General features: G+C 50.4%; 3 protein-coding genes across 4 annotated transcripts in view; 2 read left to right on the top strand and 1 right to left on the bottom strand.

The window, feature by feature from the left end:
- Positions 1–7,206, top strand: part of sog (short gastrulation) — a 29,349-nt gene extending 22,143 nt beyond the window's left edge. The window contains exons 4-8 of the mRNA XM_043425831.1: positions 1,988–2,053; positions 2,174–4,063; positions 4,134–4,300; positions 4,399–4,740; positions 4,881–7,206. Of these exons, the coding sequence (XP_043281766.1) occupies positions 1,988–2,053; positions 2,174–4,063; positions 4,134–4,300; positions 4,399–4,740; positions 4,881–5,090 (2,675 nt within the window). The 3' untranslated portion in view covers positions 5,091–7,206. The remainder of the gene's footprint in view (positions 1–1,987; positions 2,054–2,173; positions 4,064–4,133; positions 4,301–4,398; positions 4,741–4,880) is intronic.
- Agxt (Alanine-glyoxylate aminotransferase) lies at positions 7,165–10,380 on the bottom strand. Its single transcript, XM_043425832.1, has 6 exons — positions 9,994–10,380; positions 9,724–9,924; positions 9,455–9,612; positions 8,939–9,094; positions 7,538–7,882; positions 7,165–7,465 (listed from the first exon to the last, which is right to left on the bottom strand). Exons 1-6 carry the CDS (start codon positions 10,246–10,248, stop codon positions 7,312–7,314), a joined length of 1,269 nt encoding a protein of 422 aa, XP_043281767.1. The 5' UTR covers positions 10,249–10,380; the 3' UTR covers positions 7,165–7,311.
- A 1,911-nt stretch (positions 10,381–12,291) lies between these two features.
- The window catches only part of LOC122415355 (rho guanine nucleotide exchange factor 10-like protein), a 29,891-nt gene continuing 23,433 nt past the window's right edge, over positions 12,292–18,749 (top strand). The window contains exons 1-3 of one of the 2 annotated variants that reach the window (XM_043427437.1): positions 12,292–12,363; positions 15,934–16,473; positions 18,335–18,622. In XM_043427437.1, coding sequence (XP_043283372.1) covers positions 15,968–16,473; positions 18,335–18,622 — 794 coding nt within the window. In that variant the 5' untranslated portion in view covers positions 12,292–12,363; positions 15,934–15,967. Of the gene's footprint in view, positions 13,559–15,933; positions 16,474–18,334; positions 18,623–18,749 lie in introns of both variants that reach the window. The other variant, XM_043427436.1, reaches the window with a different exon arrangement.

Raw genomic sequence — 18,749 nt, 5'->3', positions numbered from 1 at the left:
AGCTTTTTTTTGCGGCTTTCCCAAGCCGTGGACGCGACGAGACAGTCGCCAGGATAATTATTTAATTAGTCGAAAAAAATGGGAAGAGATAAAGAGATGCGCGCGCGCGCGATCGCGTACGCGCCGTTATCGCATCTAAGCGGAGGGAGAACGATGCCGAGGGATAATACCCGCGTTACATATATTTTCTTCGCGTTTGCCTATAATCGATGCAGAACCCGTCGACAACATCGTCAACGTCGCCACTGAGACTCGCCAGGGAGAGACGTCTCTTTGCTCGATCGTCGCGCGCGCATTGCTGTCCCTTCGTTAGAAACTCGTTTCGTCCGTTGTGTCGTCGTATCGAATTAGCGGGTCGCCATCACCGGGGTCGTATCAATTTCACGCGAATATATCCGTGTCTACATATTTTCGTCGTAAACTCTCCTCTCGCTTTCTCCTGCGTACGTAGACACGCGCCGAGCTATTTTTTTTTTTGGCTGTTCGCCTCCTGCTCGTTTCTGTCGCTTCTTCATCCTTGGGAACGTCGTCTCTGTGCGAGAAGAGCTCGCGCGCCGAGAGGGCAACCTCTCGATTTGCCTGTCGCATCCATTCATTTCGAGAACAACAGATGTATATTCGAATGGCTGGAAAAAAGGCGCGAGTTACGACGAAACTCGTTTAACCCGGAGAGCCAACCTCGAATCACCCGATCATGGGAGCAACCTGCGCACTACGCGCTTGTACGCCTTTACCGCGCGTCGCGAAAAGTCAACAAGACTCTCGCGACCTTTTCCAACGACGGCTTGTCGCGAATTGAAATAAACCTTTTCTCATTAGTTTCCTTTCAATCCTCTATACTCCTTTCGTCCCGTCCACCGAGCAACTACCTTTATTATACGAGCATTAAAAGCACCGTTTAAAGTTTTGGTGAAACTCCTCTCTCTCTCTTTCTCTGTGTGTGTGTGTGTGTTTGTCGCGAATTACGTACGACCGACAGCCCGCTCCTCCGGATCGTCGTGTTCGCGAGATACACGCTTCTAATCACGATTAACGGGTCATTCGTGAGTCGATTCACCACGCATCTTCGCGGAGGATCTCATTTGAATCTCCTCGGAACGCGTGGGCCGATCAAAGTTCAAAGTGGCACACACACGTTTCTCACGAATATACGTTTGTTTTAGCAGCTGCGAGGTATACGCGCGCGCGTTCGGAAAAAATATCGCAGGCTGCAAATTCCACTGGAATAAGCCACACACCTCGTTCATCGGTGCATTTGATGCGCGATACGCGCCGAAATAATAAATAGATAAATGAGGAAAAATGAAGAGGGAAGCGAATTACGAGGGAGGAGAATTTAACCTCGCGCGCATACCGCACGGCTACGAAGGTCCTCGGGCTCGAGAATTCTCTGCTCGCGCAGTGTCGTCTCGTTTGACGGTGTCGAAGCACGAGCAGCGGGAACGAGCGGCAGTAAAAGCAACATTCAAAGTAGCTCCTCGCGAGTCCAACTGCGCGCGGCGGCGGTGGCTGCTGCGGCGCCGCTCGAACGACCGTTCTTTATGGGCCATAGAGAACGCGCGCGCGGTGCATCTGTTGCGCATACACACAGCCGGAGATGTGGAAAGAGCACGCGCTTTGAAAAGTAGCTTCGCGGAGAGATGCTCGACGAGAGGATCTCACCTACGTTAGCTAAATTATACGAAAGCGAGGGTTTGCCGGTTCGAGAGACTCTATGTAACCCATCCGCGTATTTTATGTCCGCGCTCGACTCTTTTCTTATTCCTCTCTCGCGTTTCCTCGCTAATCCTCTATACCGCAAGAGCAGGCCCTTCGACTCACCGGATATTCGCGATAAGAAAACGTTGGCTCGCCTCCAATTTCAAATTCCGATGCTCCTTCCTTCCAGCTAAATTCTTGCCCGCGCGGCCCCGGCTCGCGATTCCCTTTTTATATTTTTTATATTTTTTTTTTCATTTTTCATTAATTCTTCAAACATCCGTTTCAGGTCCCGATATCGTGCAAGATCTGCCGGCGCAAATGACCTCGGAGGAGGAAGAAAGAAGCCTCAAACGTGAGTATATTTTTGGATCGAAGAGAAAAGAAAATATTTGGTTCTCGCAGCGTTGTTCGTGCGGTAAGCAGGTTAATTCCAACTCATCCGGAATAACGTGGAATATCTCGTATATTTCAGATTTCGGTACTTTACTAACGGGGAAGAGTTCGCAATCGCTTCGCCGGGAGGATCAAACGATTTCGATGATGCGAAACAACGCGTACAACTTTGTCGCGACGGGACGTTTCACGTTCAACCGAAAGAATCTCTATTACTCGTTCTATCTCGGTGAATCGACGGGCCGTCCGCGAAATTTGCAATTCGTCGATGACGCGGGGAACATACTCGAGGAGCAAACGATCGATCCGGTCGGCGGGGTGTATCAGAACGCGACCGGTAAACTGTGCGGGGTCTGGAGACGAGTGCCCCGTGATTATAGAAAGTTATTGCGCGAGGAGCGGCTTCACGTTGCTCTCGTATGGGAAACGAATTCGATACTGACGGGACGATTGTCTCGTTACAGAGCTCTCTCGAGCGAGCAATTCTCAGCGCTGTTGGAACCGAGCGCGGGTGTCGATAGATCGCTCATGTCGGGAGCGGGCGCGACCGCGATCGTATCGGCCTCGACCGCCTCGGCTCCCTCGGTCCATCTCTCCCTCGTCTTCAACGGTTTATTTCTACCGAACGACTTGGCCGACGTCGCGATCACGATCGTACTCGAACACACCGAGAAGGATTACGTCGTTCTACGGGAAGACATTATCGTGAAAAAGCCATCGAACGAGTTGAACTTTGGCGAGGTCAGAAGCGCCCTGTCCGGGGCGGACCTTCGTCTGCTCACACGGGGCAAGCTCTCTTTGACGATCATGTCCCGCAAGGATCCTCAGGCGTTGAGACTGACGGGGAACGTTGCTCCGCGAGCCAGTTGCGACATTTATCAAGCGCTCTTGTCCTCCGAGGTTCCTTCGAGCTCGTCCGGATTGGCCTGGGCCTTTCTCGATCGACAGGGAGCTCTTCGATACGGCGTTCGACTGATCGGTCTCGAGGAGGAGAGTCCCCTCGTCACGCTCGTCGACGACGGTGGTAGCGGCGGCGGCGGCGGCGGCAACGGCAACGGCAACGGAAATGCCAAAAGGCGCACGGAACTCGAGGATTTGACGCCCTCTCTCGTCGGTGGACTGGCGAACGGTTCCCTCGAAAGACCGGGTCCTCGTCTCCTGGAGCCTCTCTTCAAGGGCGATTTATCCGTCGTCGCCGCTTCTCACGTCGGATCTCTGTTGCGCGGTAGACTCGTTCAGAGGCCGGTCGCCGATGCGAAAGACACAGGAGCGCCGGTTCTCCTGCGCAGGTTGAGCCAAGAGCCCGTTTACCCCGGAGCGGTCGGTCTCGTATGGGCCGCGATCGATCTCGACTGCGCTCTCCATTACGAGCTCGAGGTAACCGGGTTACCCGGCTTCGTCGGCGTCTCCGCGAGCCCGACGTCCTCATCCCCCGCCGAGCCGCCGCAGCAGCAGCAGGCGCAAAGATCGCTTCTTCGCTTGTACCTGGAAACGATGCCCCTTCTGGCCCAAGGTGCTCCCGTCTCGAGAAGATTGCTCGAAGAATTCACGGGCAACGTACTCGAAGGCTCGGTCACCGGACTCTCGCCCGTCGAGCTCTTGCGCATCGAGTCCGGAATCGGTTTTCTCGAGGTCACGGACAAACAGACCGGCAGACTCCTCAAAGCCCCGTTCAAAGCTCGAGCGCCCCTCAGCTGCCTTCCGCATTACGCGGACAACGACGTCGCCTCCGTCGTCGCTTACAACCTCCATCCGCCGACCTCCGAAATCGAGACCGGAGCCTGCTTCCATGAAACGAGATTCTACGAGGAAGGAACCCAGTGGAAATCGGGATCGGATCCCTGCTCCATGTGCCATTGCTATCGCGGCTTGGCGCAATGCGATCCCGTTCCCTGTCCCGCTCTCACCTCCTGCCCCGTCGCCAAACGAATCAAACCACCGCCCGGACACTGTTGTCCCATATGCGCCGGTAAGTTTTTTCACCTTTCCCTCGCGACCCAAATATTTCACGCATAATTTTTCTCATCGCGCTCGGGCAGGTCCCGCTGACATCGGTGGGAGCGACAACGCGACGGTCGCCCGGGACAACGCATCCGTTCCGAGCAGAGGCTGCACTCTCGCTGGTCACTTTCATCTGGCGGGGGCTTCTTGGCATCCTTATTTACCACCTTCCGGATTCGATACGTGCGCGGTCTGCACATGTGACGTGAGTTTTCAACGATTTTTTTTTTTTTGCCCTGCTTCGCAGAAACGATTCAAGATACGTATGAGCATCGTCGTATGATTTAAATTTTGATTACGCAGCCGGTAAGCTTGGAAGTGAAATGTCCGAGGGTGGAATGCCCGGCTTTGGATTGCGACGAGAAAACAGCGGTGAGGCCGGACAAGAAGGCGTGCTGCAGGCAATGTCCAGCGGCAGCGATGACGACCGCATCGACCGGTGGGGACATGTTGCCTCGCGATCAAGCGGCCGGTGGTGTCGCCTCCGGAACAATCGTGACGTCGCCGACGAGACGCACTCCCGAAGAGATACTTTCCTCCGGTGGCTGCAAGTATCCGATGGGTGGTCCGTACGAGAACGGCAAAGAGTGGCATCCGAGAGTCCACTCCCACGGCGAAATGAAATGCGTCAAATGCCGCTGCAAGGTGACGAAAATATTCGTGAAAGCTAAAAAGAAAAAAAAAATATATCAAAACAAAGTCCAACGATAAATCGTTTGATTCCGAGTATTCGTAAAGAGCCGCGGTATAGCAACTGAACTAACATTTTTTTGTCTATTCTACAGAACGGTGAGGTGAGATGCGATCGTAAGAGATGTCCACGCTCGTTGTGCAACTCGATAGCGAATCAGCTGAAGCGAGGTGAGCAAGTAGCGGAAGCGGACGATTGTTGCACGGCCCAGTGTCGCCGGGCCCGGCGACATCATCGCAACCACCATCACCATCATCATCATCATCCGCCCAAGCATTCGGTGACACCCCGAGAATTGAGCTGAGCGAATCGAACGACGAACGAGCGAAAATGTAGAGCAACGAGCCCAAACGCTATGAAGAAGGGATTGATCGTACTCCGGCCAAGAGTCCATTGACAGCGGCGCATCCTCGGAGCTTCCCGAAACGTTAATCAAACAGAGCTTTGTAAATCAGCGGCTATTTCCATGACACTCGGAGAACGCCTCGTACAACGATCGATGTGTTGGTACGACGCTGCTCTCGAGCTCCTACGGAACGATTATTCGATTACTGAACGTGGGCATGTACTCGGGGACAGAAAGAGAGTGGGGATGGTGGATCCGGAAGTACACGCGTCGAGGAGCAGACGACGCAACGACAGCGATTTCTCTCTTTCTTCCTCCGATCCCAGTAGCAAATCCGACAGTCTTTATCCGATCTAAAAGTAATTTAAAAAGAAGATGAACAAAAGAAAAAGAAACAAACAATATTAGAGGCGCAAGGAACATACCCACCAACCTCACCGAGTTACCCAGCAACCAAAGAAGACTGAAGAACCTCGATGGCGGCGGCGGCGGCGGCAGCGGCATAAGTTATCGCGTTACACGATTTACTAATTATTTACTCCAGCTTAATTGTTATTATCATCGTCATTATCATTAATATCACTACTGCTATATCGATTATTATTATTATTATCATTATTAATATGATCATACTATCATTTATGATGTAGGAATAATTGGCGATTATATCGATGCTCTATGATAATAGAATAGTGCACCGGATTATGAGAAAGGAGGGAATACTCGAGGAGCTATCTTCCTCCCTGCTGCTCTTCCGTGTCTCTCCCGCTCTTTGCCTTTTTTATAATTACACGTGATTATTGCAATAATAGATATGGTCGGTACGCGTTGCTTCGACGAGAGCGTTCGACGCGTGACGAAAAAAAAAATAGACGGTGCGATATCGGGGAAGAAAAAAAAGAAAGGGAGGAAATATTGTGCCTTAGTCCGTCTCAAAAGTGCCTGCTGCAAAAGCGGCTTCAATAATAATCGCGCGAGCGCGCGCGCGCGCGCATTAGAATTTAAGACCACGGGCAATTATTATTATTCGTCGTGAATCGTTATGTAATACGGAGAATTTTTGTACATAAATAACATAGATATAGTTGACCGCGAATCTACGATAATTAACTACTCAGCGATACTTTCCAATTGTTGTTCAAACACTATTACGCGAGAGCGCATTTTCTTGTTTCCTTTTGTTTTTCGTTTCAAATATTTGCGCTTCGAGGATCAAAAGCTCGGATGGTTTTGTCGAGAGATACGAAAGAGAGCTTCCAAGCATGGAGATCGACGAGTCTTGCCTTCAATTTTGCTGGCTGAAATTGTTTCAATACTCGTGTCGAACGAACGAAGGAAAAAGGGATAAGAAAGAGAGGAATGAGAAAATAAAATTGCTCCGAATCGATGGGATGTTATTGAAAAAGCGTACTCGCCTTGAAAAAGAAAAGAAAATAAAAGCTAATCAAAATTTTTGATACCGAACCGACTGTAACGTTTAAGTTTTATATTCTTTCTCTCTTTCGTTTTATTTACTTTTTTTGTTTTTCGTATTTTATCGCGATTTTAGATTGATAAGGGAACAAGATGAGAGTCGCGTTGAGGCGTGGAACGTTGATGGGAAACCGATGCTATTCTGTACTGTGCCAAAACCGATAAAACAATTATCGTTCATAGTTAAACGATAAAGAAAAGTAAACCCTCAGATAATAATGTTATTAATCGATCGAGCGTCAGAAGCCGTTTACCGATATAGTGCGGTACTTTAGCTCACACCACACCAACGAAAAGACACAAACACCCACACATACACGCACACACCGAACCACGGACACGATAAAATTCTGCATTGTATTTACTGTAATTCATTTATTAGTATCGAGCGAATAACGAATTGTACCTATTTGTTGAATAATTGCTAAAAGAAACACTAAATTACTTCGTAATTTGTAATAAAAATGGATGATGTACCGAAGGAAGAAAAAAAAAAGAAAATAGGGAAAGAAACGAAGCAAGGAAAGTGTGGATAAATCGAAATTAGATACAAGTTGTATGCCGATTTCAGTATTTTTCATTGAATAAACAGCAAAATGATTTCATGCTTTTCTCAATCCTAATCGCCCGACTCTAAGCGCCTCGAATAAAATGTCTTACGTTTCACCGGCCCAACAACGCGCCGCCTCTCCCGTCCTCGTATTATTCACAATTTATGGCTCGTTGCGAATTTTAGGCCCTCGTCGAGGGCCTTCACAACCAGATCAACGTGACGGGGCGTTGCGTTCGTGCCCATCAGACCTATGCGGAAAATTTGACCGAGCGTTGGCCCAAGACCTCCGGAAAGTTCTACCTCGAATCTGCAAATAAGGGAGACGTAATTTCGAGAATTCGTCGTTGAAAGCGTTCCTCAATCAACGAGCCTCAATTACTTTTCTACAGCGACTCGAGATACTACTTTGGCGTCGACTCCCAACGGGACTTTGATCGCAATTACGGTCGCCAAACGATGCTCCGGATTGGCGATGTAAAACTGAAGTTTCCTCTGAAGAAGGGCCCGTTCGATTTGCTTCTTGACGGCGGCGTGCCTCCGCCAACAGGCTTCGAGTCCTTCCTCGGCGAGAATCGCGAGAGCCTCTCTTAGCCCGTAGACCAAAGTTGCGCTGATCGTGTGATGATAGATTCTCGAATTGCCGGAACAGCCCCAATAATCAGCGAGCAACGTCACGTCCCAGTAATAGACGGGAACTTTGGTTTTTCTCGAGAAAATCTTACTCCTGCGAAAGAGAGAAGGTGAAAGACGAGGAACTAATCACATATAGTAGATTTGTTTGGGAAGATAGCGGCGAAGGAGTGATAACGTTGAGAACGCGCCGAGAGAGCTCAGTCACGAGGCGGAGAGTTCTCGGTGAAAGTATAATTGCATTAGCGGGACGCCCTCCACCCCTTTATCCCCCCAGAGTAGTTAGTTCCACTCTAACGATTCTCCGAGTATAGAGAAATGCTTTATCGGGCTCTCGCTAACGGATCGCATTCGCTCCGTTAGCGTGGGAACTCGAATTTCTCCATCTCTTGTTATTTTTATCCCCCCGTTCCCCTTCCATTTTCTTCGATAATTGTCGGTAATTGACGCTTTACTTAGGTTTACTCCGAAAAAAGATTATTTAGGTATAGGATAGTTTCTAACGAGTCGATTGAAACTTTTCGAATGGGGGCGACCGGCCGAAAAATAATTTGAGCGGATCGTATCGATGAAATTCCAAGTAACGATGACGGTGCTCGTGAACAATGGATAGAATATTCGCATCCGAATAGAATCGATGATGCGTCTCGTTGTGACTCGCTCATGAGCCCCGGACACCTGGCTTACGCGGGAGAAACCGATGGAACAACGTAATACGATCGCGGTTTATGGTACGTGAGCGCGTACACGAAACGCGAAACTTTGTGCAAGGATCGAATGAAAGATTCATACGGAGAGAGGAGGAGAAGAGTGGGGAGCGAGAGACTATTGGCGGGTCTTCGAGCAAGCGCGTGATTTACGAAACCGCGCAATTCGCTCGCTCCGAGAGTCACGAGCAAGCTCCCCGCTCCTCCTTTTCCTCTCTTCCTCTCACGAATCTCATTGATATTCCGTATCGCGATATTTATCATTGCCGGCAACGTTTCGAGGAGCTCTCACGATCCAACGAATTCCCAGTTCGCTACGTTTCTTCGACTAAAAAGGTATGATTAACGTTCCGAGTGACGCGCGCTTTGTCACCGCGCTCCGAGGCGACAAAGGCGATCTCACCTTCCTTTCCTTCCTTTTCTTAATTATTATTCCGACGTACCTCGCCCGATTGCTGAATGAGACCGGGGTTATTCCAGCTGGTGCACCCAAAACCTTTTGGCTTCCGGTGTACGCGGCATCTATGCTCCAAGCATCCATAAAGAAAGGTTCTCCTCCCAACGAGGCCACCGCATCGACCACCAACAATCCTCCGTATCTTTGAAATTGAAATCGAACCAAAATATTAAATCAATTCGAAGCAAAGTACAATTGTAACAATGCTAACGAAATTCGAGGCCAACGTTTGAACGGAAATCATGGAAATATTGAGGCAGGAAGAAACGTTCAATTTATAAAAATTTTCTTTTTTTGCATTGCAACAGCGTAAAAATTCGAATCGAAGACGAAACAGACACGCGATTCAAAATTTTATCATGTACCGAACAAAAAGCATAGCAATTCGAGGCTTAACAGAAAAATACGTGGATTCGTTGAGTGCAATCGTAATTGAAATGGGTTCGTTTGGGTCGGTTTGACGAGGCTCGAATGAGGCGATAGATAAATATAATATTCGAACCGGTGGACGATTTCTCCGAGACCCTGAAGCGGTTGCTTCATGCCGGTCGAAGATTCTCCGTGAACGACGAAAACGACAGCGGGTCGATATTTTTTCACCGCTGATTCAAGTTCCTCTAGAGTAAAGGGAACACCCATTTTCGTCAGCAACCATTCGACCTGGGGACAAAATCAATTCCACTTGTGCTTGATCTCCCCCCTCCGATCATACAAGTGACTCATTGTTCTCGAGGTGGGGAAAGAAAAAACATGAGTGAAAATTGTGCTCACACGGGCACCGAGACGAGTCGCCATGTCGGTCGCGCGCTCCCCCCAGATTCCGCATTTCGCGATGAGAACCGTTTCCCCAGGTTCCAGCAAGTTGCCGAGGCAGGCTTCCATTCCGGCGTGACCCGAACCACTGATCGCCAGGGTCAAGCTGTTTCGCGTTTGGAAAGCGTACCGCAAACCCTCTTTGATCTCGTCCATCAGCTTGAAAATAAATGAAACTAAGCCAATCGCTCGCTGCGTTCTCTCCTTATCTCTTTACACGTACAATACCTGACAAGTTTCCGGATGAAGATGACCGAGTACTTGGTTGGAGAGAGCTCGCAAGACCCGAGGCGAACAGTTGCTCGGTCCGGGTCCCATGAGGCTTCTTTCGGGAATTTTCAGAGGCCGGGACAGTGCACTCGGAGGCTCCACGCGGAGTTTCGTCTCTTCCATGCCCGTTTGCGCCATATCGTCAGCGAACCTCTTGACGTCTGTTTTCGGTGCAACGAAGACTGAGTCAGAAGCGAGTCCGAGATCGCGCATAACTCGAAGCGAGCGGAGCCACTCGACAAATGAATCGTTCCAAAGGTTCTTTATCAGAAATGAATACTCGGAGACGATAGTGAGGTGGAGGGATCATTCGGGACGGCCGTCTTATCAGCTGCGGGCGATAAGAGCAGATCTCCCAGAGCTCAGAGTATCTTCAATTAAATTGAAGCTCGTCTCCGCATGAGTTGGAAAGCTCTCGTTAACTTGCATCCGAGCTACAAAATACATATTTCATCAACAGCTTTCCCTCTCCTCGATAAGAAGGCCATCTCTGCTCTCGATCTCGAACGTCTTCTGCGAAGCTGCGAGAACTCTGCACGCTCGACCGGGTCTCCCCGAGCGTGCCACCTGTTACCGCGCGCATACCGAACGAGAGAGCGAGAGTACGGCCGCGATCAACATCCAGCAGCCAACGAAAACGATCCTACTTGGCGAGATGATCGCGGCTGCTGCGGTGCATGCTCGCTAGACGGTCGGTAAGAAAAACGACCCTGCGCTGCTCACTCCATTCGCCTTCCTCGGGTCGAGCCGTCGCTGCTGCCCACAGAGTGCTGGCCCCACTGTACACGATCTCCGAGTATCTCTTTTCATTCCTCTTGAACTTCGCACGGGAGTTTTCTCCCCGCGTTCATCGCGAGCGAGACCTAAAACATGAGACGGTGCGATATATTTTTACTTTTCGACGATGAATCGCTCGACCTACGAGAGACGGCGATGTTAATTTTTCAGTTAAATCAAACTTTTCATGTGACGAAATAATTGAAACGAACTCGTCTCAGTTACTGCGCACGTTGGACGGTTCGCGATCCATTTACAGGAAAAAAAAAAAAACAACAGAAAAATGAGGCGATTTGAAAAAGGGAGCAACGGCAGAGCGGGCACGTGACAGCTGTCCGACGCCTAGTCTCGCGGTCGTTGCTCAAAGAGCACACCCTCGCGCCCACGCCTAGCGTAGACGAAACATACCGCCCGATAATTAATTACTCTCGCAGCCGGCTCGCCGAAACAATTTTAAATTCTTGCCCGTCTCAAAATTAGACGCCCACTGCGGCTTTCCTCTCTCTTCCCGCGTATGTATATACTCACAGCTTTCGCAGGTAGAAACGTGCGCTTTTTATTCCGTCAAAGTTCTCGCCCCCTCACCACTCGCCCTGCTCGATCGCGCGTATTACCAAAATAGCAAAATGGCGTGTGCTCGTGAAATTGAAGCGTCGCACACATGTTGGCCGGTGGAGGAAGGACACTGTCGCACATTCCGGAAGATATAAATCACGGGGACCCTTCGTCAGCAGCCATTATTTTTGTACATATATGAACTTGGAGACGGATGAACCTCTCCGGATGAAACTGGACTCGGGACTCGGGAGAGGTCCTGCGGGCATTTCGGGGACAGGTGCGTTTGCGGATGCGGCCGGTGTGTCGCTTTGTGTTTGGGTAGTGCAGCGTGCGAGTATAATCTCGTTGGTGGTCCGTGGATTTCAAGCGCGTTTATCCCGCAGCGGTCCATCGTTGAGATTCTTTTTTCCTGACTTTCCTCACTAGTCACTCTTCCCTCTCTGCTGTCCCCTATAAACGCGCGGAGGTCAGTATATACTCGGGGGAAACAATAAGCAAAGACGAGAATGATGCGGTCGAAAGTGAGAAGGGGTGGGGCGGGCAAGGGGACGAGAGAGGGAGCCACGAGTGGCGAGCGGCTGTTTTTATTATATGGATATATAATATGGGATCGCAGAGAGGCTATCTTTCTCGCTCTTTCTCTCCGAGCGGCGTCGCTCGGTAAGAAGATCCCAGAGCGGAATAAGGCGGGGAGAAGCGTGGGGTGGTATGCCATGAGGAATATCACAGGCAGCGTGAGCGCGGCCGCTTCTTGTAGCCCGACGCACACAGTCCGGTCGAGCGTGCTCGAAGCTCGAAGAAAGAGAAAAGAGAAAGAAGAAGGAGAGAGCGAAGCTGCCGTGAGTGGCTGCCCCCTGGTGTTGGCTCGTTCGTTCTCTTCTCGATTCTCCTCCCGGTTGGCTGCTCACGGCTCTTGAACCAAACGGAGAGAGCACACTCCTCGTGTATGCCACCGGGAGGACACGTTCTTCGCTCTCCGTACAAGACGTCTCGGTATCTCGTTTACTTTGTGTACTTTTTCTCAATATTTGCCCCGTTCGAACGACTATTTGCTCTCTCTCCCTCTCTCCCGCTCAGCACTTGTCGCGTAGTTCGCACGGTATATTTTATTCGCGATCGAATTTACGGGGCTAAATATAAATTTTATAACGGTCCGACACTGCGTTAAATTCCTCAAGGAAAAGAGAGAGGGAGGGAGAGATTAAATAATAAATCGTGCGGTGATTCTTGTACCCGGCAAAGTGTTTCGCGCGTGCAAGAGAAGCGTGAAAATATCTATTTAACGATCGCCCCGCGAGACCGCGCCGTTACCGACAGAGTGTGCGATTCGAGAGACGATCAATCCTCGGATTTCTTCGATGTTTTGAGTGCGGGACAACAAGAGAAAGGGAGAAAACGATGGGACGGGACAGAGTTCAAACACCAAGTGGGAAGGGAACAGCATTTCCTCGAATTTGACTGCAACCTTTTTTCATTCGGTCGAGAATCAAGCTCATCGGTGAATCCGCGAAACGGTCGTATCGTTTCTTCGGATACTGGAAACGAACGAGCGATATACGCGAGTAGACGTAAATTCATGCAACGGATTTCTGCCTCGAATTTTACTGCTTCTTCCGCTTCAACCGCAACTCCCTCTTCGTCCTTCTCCTCCTTCGCTTCGAACCGACGAGTTCTCTGTTCTTTCTCCACCTTCTCCTGCTCCTCGGCTCGTTCCTTTCCTCTTTCACTCGCGTTCGAGCGAGTCGTCGTTGACCGGCCTGGAAAGGGCTCTCGATCTCCGCGATCTGTAACAATGGTCAAGAGCGCCGAGTCGTTAGTCACGAGGCCGAAGCACGATGCCGAGGCAACACAATAGAGCCCGCGACACGGTTTCGTAATAATCGCGAGTGGTGCGTGTTTCCCCTCAATATATCGGTGATTCCCGCGGTGCGTACACGTGTAATATCGCAGAGTGAACGTGTGTGTTGCGCGCCGCAGCAGTGACATCGGTGATCCGCCCAAATATATATATTCGTGCGCCGTTTTTTTTTTTTTTCATTCTCTTTCATCGAGTGCTACGTCGTTTCTCACCACTGGATTATGTTTGCTCGACGAGATTAGACGGTATTTGAACAGAAGGCCTCTGTGCTATTCGTGCTCGAAAACATCGAACGAAACGCGAAAGTTCGAGACACACACGAAAGGCCCGGTGAGTTTAAATCGAATTATTCCTCATCGTCTCGTAGATCCATGCGGAATAATAAAGAGGAAGAGATAAAAGAAAAGTAAGCTACTCGCCCATTAATATGCGAATCGGTTGAGCCGCGCGCGCGCGCGCGTGCAACGAGCAAGAAGAGCCGCTTAACCCCGCCGGGAGGTCGCGGGATCGTGCACCGCACCATCGCGAGCGCGGGCAACACGGCCAAACCGGTACACACGATTCTCTTTATGGCAACGGCCATAACTTTCGTGAGAGTGAGCGCGTGTACGTAACTGCCGTTCGAGAGAGCGAATCTCCTCGGAGGCCTCCCGCCCCCCGCTCATCCTTCGTGCGTTATATTTCGTGCTACGACAATCGAAAAAAAACGTGTTAAAAGCGATTTTCTTCGTATTTCTTATCCGAGTTTTACGCTCGCTGCCTCGAAAGAATCGAGCCGCGAGGTCGTTCAGTCGTGTCTGCTTTACGAGCCTCAATTTCGAGCTATAAAAATAAGAGAGAAGCTCGCTAATGATTTGTCAAGATAATGCGTCGCTCCCGCGTGCTTCTTCGACCACCAGACGGGACGTGACACTCCTTTCGATTCTCGCGTACTCGCTGGCCCGTTCCCCCTGCTCGGTGCGGGTGTCCCTCGAAAAAAAAGAGGGAGGGTAACGACTCGCTGAACTTGTGTCGTTCCGAGCGAGCGGCTTCTTGGGATTTGCATCGGTTTCTCGTTATCCAGCGGCGGTTCGCGTGGGTGCTTCGCTCGGCTCGCTTCGTCTTATCCTCTATTTTTAGAAAAACTCGTATTTCTCCCTCCCTTCGGAAGGGATTGCCAACGGAGCTAGACGAGAACGCGCCGCAGTCTTCGTCAAAGAGGCTCTCTCGCCCGGAGAGTCTGCCCATCTCTCCGACGAATCTGCGGAGGGCCCCGTGCTCGCTCCCGCACTCGTCGAGACGACTGCCCTCGCTGGACGCACTTGGAACACTTCCAAGAACAACGGATGCGTGCGTGCTTCTCCTCCAACCGGAAACCCATCGCGCCTCGAGTCGACTCGAGAGAGAGAGAGAGAGAGAGAAAAATGCTTTTTCCCTCCCCGCGCGAGATCGACAAATCGCGACGACAATTATTTCGAAATGTTCGACACGTCCGCTGCTCGAACGCGCGCCCAAGGTCGCCGATCCTTCGTTCCCCTCGCGCTGTCACTGACGCGCCCCTGCTCTGCAACAGGTTTTTATCCGGGGGAGCTTCGCTCCGGTTTTATTCCTCTCGCGGCACCATTTTTTTCTTCCGTTCTTCCAACGCGCGAAACAACGGCTCATATACGTTCCCTCGTACAAAATACGCATCGAAGAAAGAGAGAATATCACTTTGTACGAACGAGCCGCAGTCTCGAGATTTTCTCTCTCTCTCCGCCGGCCCCGAGATTCCTCTCGTCGCGCGGAGCAGCGCCGCCGCGGCATTACTATCGTTCCGTTATCTCGCGCGGGCCGCGCTCATTCTCAGAAAAACTCCCGAATAATAAAAGCCCTCCGCGGGAACGCATTTCGATAGGAGAATCAATGGTCGTTTTAATAACGAGGCGATTCATCGGGCCGCACGTTCCATCTTACGCGCCGGCCGTTTCCACCGGATGCCTTCGAATCTCGTTACGTAGCTCGACTCCGCTCTTACACGCTTCGCTGCCTCGCCTCGGAAGACCCTCGGAATTTCGTTCTATCAAACACAAAAACGATGAGTCAACCGCCCGCGATCTTGGGAAATTTCGAGCATGTGCGTCTCCGTTCACTGACGAGCGCATCGCGCGCACACTTTTTCTACAGCGCAAACGTTCTTCGCGGATGATCCGTCAGTGTCGATCCAATTCGCGCACCGGATCAATCGAATAAAGAAAATATTGTACGGAGATTCCGCGAGCGCCTTATCTCGCGGAGAGTCCCATTTCTTCGCTTGCATTTTCTTCTTTGTCTCTCGACAACGGATTTTTTCGTTTTCATCGTAAACGCGTTAACTCGCCGAGGGGCACCGAAGGAAACAACGAAAATTATCCCGTCGGAGATAAACTGTGAAAAAGTCTTTTATCTCGTGCGTAATCGTGATGGGGTCATTCCGAGCCGAGCTGAAACTGTTGAGTTCGATAAAAATTTTACGCCCCCGGAGCTAATGGATCGATGAGGGACGGAAATGCGTTGGAAAACTGGTCGACCGCGGACGACTCTCGTAATTGCCGAGTGAGCTAAGAAATTGGTCGGTTTAACGGAATCTTTGTTGACAGTCGAATCGTGTGCGGGGAGAGAAAAATGAAATTTGTCGAGAGCGGAAAAAAATTTGGTCGAAAGTATATTTGCGGTGGAGACTAAAAATCCTACTTTTTTATTTGCAGATCGGGGGTGAGAATGCAGGCGAAAAGATGAGAAATGGCCTCGTCGTTGAGTGTCGGTGGAGCGGGTGTGGTGACCGGGATCGTCGGAGCCGCGGGGTGTCCGGCGGCGGTGCCTCGACTTCCGAGCCTCGAGTTTCCACCGCCACCGCCGTATCCGCCGCCTCGAGCTTCCCAAATTTCCATGGAAAATTCGAGTCTGGTAAACGGCTCGATGATGCAGCACGAGAGTCAGGCGAGCCTGCAGCCGGCGACGATCCAACGGGCCATCCAGGATTACTCGTACGCCTATTACGAGCCTGGTCCGAGTCGGCTGCATCCTCCGTATCCGATCGAGCCTGCCGATCTCCTTCATCATCATCATCATCATCGTCATCGTCACCTTCATCTCCGTCATCCTCATTACTCCCCGTCAACGTCGCTCCAGAGGAATCCGGCTCAGCAACAGCGTCAGGATCCCACCGTCCCCCCCTCGAAGCGACACACTTACGTAACGAGATACGGGACCGAGGAAAACATCTACGAAGAAATATCGGAAATCGGGTGAGCCTGCTGCCGAAACTTCGAAATCGATGAAGATTCGTTGATGCGAGAAGCCTCGTAGCAATTGACAATAAAACGAGGGGGCAAAGAGAGTACGAAAAATAACGCTGAAGTTTGCGAGTCCGACGGAGTGAAGGAACATTTGTAGAATAATTGGAATTATTGGAGGCTTTTTTAGATCGTTTCGTTGGACTCGAACGCTGCAAACTCGAGCGTCATGAGCCTGCTCCGTCCGACTTTGATCTCGATAACTCGGTATAATCGGGAGTATCGCGCTTATCCAATTTTTCAAAAGCAGTATCGCCAACGGTCCGTAATTACATTTTCATTATTCCGAAGATCGCGAATACCGATTCGCTCCGTGGTCGTGAATAAAAACACGAAAGTTAGAAGTCGAGGGTGAAATCGTGCGCGAATTCATCGATAAAGTTGAGAAGTTTGAAAAAAGGTCGGTTAATACGAGTCGCGCGTTGCCCGTGTGCGGCACACGTACAACGTGTGTACATGTATCCACGATATACAATTTGATTCGCGTGTCTCGGGTGAGGCTCGAGCCAATTCGAGCGAGAAAGAGACGAGCCGGCCGCGATGTAAGCAGAGGTCGGAAGAGCCTGCATCACCTGCTGCCCCGGGGCATTGATTATCCGCCTTGTAATTCTGTAATAATCGTAATTGGGCGGCAATCTTTCCGAAAGAGAGGAACAAAAGAGGCAGAGGAGCGAGAATGCCGGCAGGGGGAGAGCAGAGGTGCGGGGGGCGAACCACCCGGAGATCCGTTTAGCTCTCGACTTTGCTCCTCGATCGTCAACGAGAGACTTCCGTGGTTAGAAAGACAACGGTAAAAAGACGAAGAGGAGAAACGCGTGATCCTCGTCCTCGCGATTCTCTCGACGAAAAAAGGATCTTTTGTCCTGAAGAAATCGACGCTCTCAATAACAAAAACAAACGATTAATTAATCGTCCACTTGGCGATGATGGACGTACGGAGTTGTTTGATACTTGGAATTGATGCATACGCGCGCGCGTTCATTGCATCTTGTTTCGTTTTGATTCGTCGTAAAAGCTACTCTTGCGTCGACGACAAGTGGCCATCGCCCGAGCAGAGATGAGCCGTAATAATATTGCATGCGAAAGTATCGTTGTAATCTGGTGGCATTCGTACACGAGAGAGTGACAAGGGCAACGCGCTCTCCGGGCTAAGAACGACGTTGCGCGTTTGAGACGACCGGACGTCGCGCCCTCTTTGCTCAATTGAGTCTTCGGACGAATTATTTACCGTCGCTCATTTATTTCATCTCCTCCCTCTTTCTCGCTCTCGCGTATTATCGAACGATCGCGAGAGTCTCCATGGGAGTCGGGATTCGAGGCGGTTTTTTCGACTCTCATACTTGAGGGGGACACGCGCGGGGGCCAATCGTTGACACATTTTCGGGTAAAATTCTAAAGAAATAAAAACATTCCATGGGTCATTGGTTGAGCGTTTGGAAGATCGAGTTTAGGAGTAGGATCAGCCTAATTCGAGCTGTAAAAACATTGTGACCGATCGAGAAAAATGAAGAACTGGTTTGGGCGTTTCGTAGAATGGTAGCAACTTTTTTTTTTCATTCCTGCGTACGGAACTCTCACGAAAAACGAAGCGTACATGCAAAGCCGAATGGAATATTCAATTAGCCCAAATGTTTCCCATTCTCATCCTTCGAATGGGAACGCAACGGACCGTGAAACGAATGAAATTTCTTAGTAATGTTCGACGCGCAGTGTCCTCCGAGTCGTTATTAATTTGACGATAAACGTTGAACTACTTAGTTGGAATTTTTTATCTCGAATTGAAATAAAGTATGTTTCTGCGTTTCCCGTGCAGGAGACAATGCCGTCGAGCGCTTCACGGGAGTCGTCGTTCCCTCGTTGCCGAGGAAGTCCGCCGAGTACAATCGCGACATCGACGTGTGCTCGGTGAATTGAATCTGAGCGTGGAAGCTATGCTGATGCCAACAGTGCCCGGGGACACCAAGGAGGAAGAGACCGGTGGGAATCGGCGCGCTTCGACCGAGCAACTGTTGGCCTCGATCAGTCCCACCGATCAACTTTTATCGCCTCTTAGCTGCGATCTTGACAGCGGCTTCAGCGGCAGTTCTACCGCGAGTTACAGGTAATAAAGTTGAGCTTTCTTCCTCGTTTTTTTTTTTCTTTTTTTTTATCCATTTTTTCCGTTGGAGCCTCGGCACGGATTTTTTTCCCTCGCCTCTGGCGAGCTCGTGTCCCGCGCGAGTTCCTCA

Source organism: Venturia canescens, chromosome 8 (assembly GCF_019457755.1).
Source record: "Venturia canescens isolate UGA chromosome 8, ASM1945775v1, whole genome shotgun sequence".
NCBI lineage: Eukaryota > Metazoa > Arthropoda > Insecta > Hymenoptera > Ichneumonidae > Venturia > Venturia canescens.
The sequence above is the reverse complement of the archived record's forward strand: the minus strand, read 5'-3'. Positions and strand labels throughout refer to the sequence as shown.

Excerpts from the sequence above, each read along its gene's own strand:
- Agxt (XM_043425832.1), bottom strand. The coding sequence starts at position 10,248 with ATGCGCGATCTCGGACTCGCTTCTGACTCAGTCTTCGTTGCACCGAAA. Across the intron at positions 9,925-9,993 it reads TTCATCCGGAAACTTGTCAG|CTGATGGACGAGATCAAAGA; the intron begins GTATTGTACGTG and ends TTTATTTTCAAG. Across the intron at positions 9,095-9,454 it reads CTCGGAGAAATCGTCCACCG|ATACGGAGGATTGTTGGTGG; the intron begins GTTCGAATATTA and ends TCAATTTCAAAG.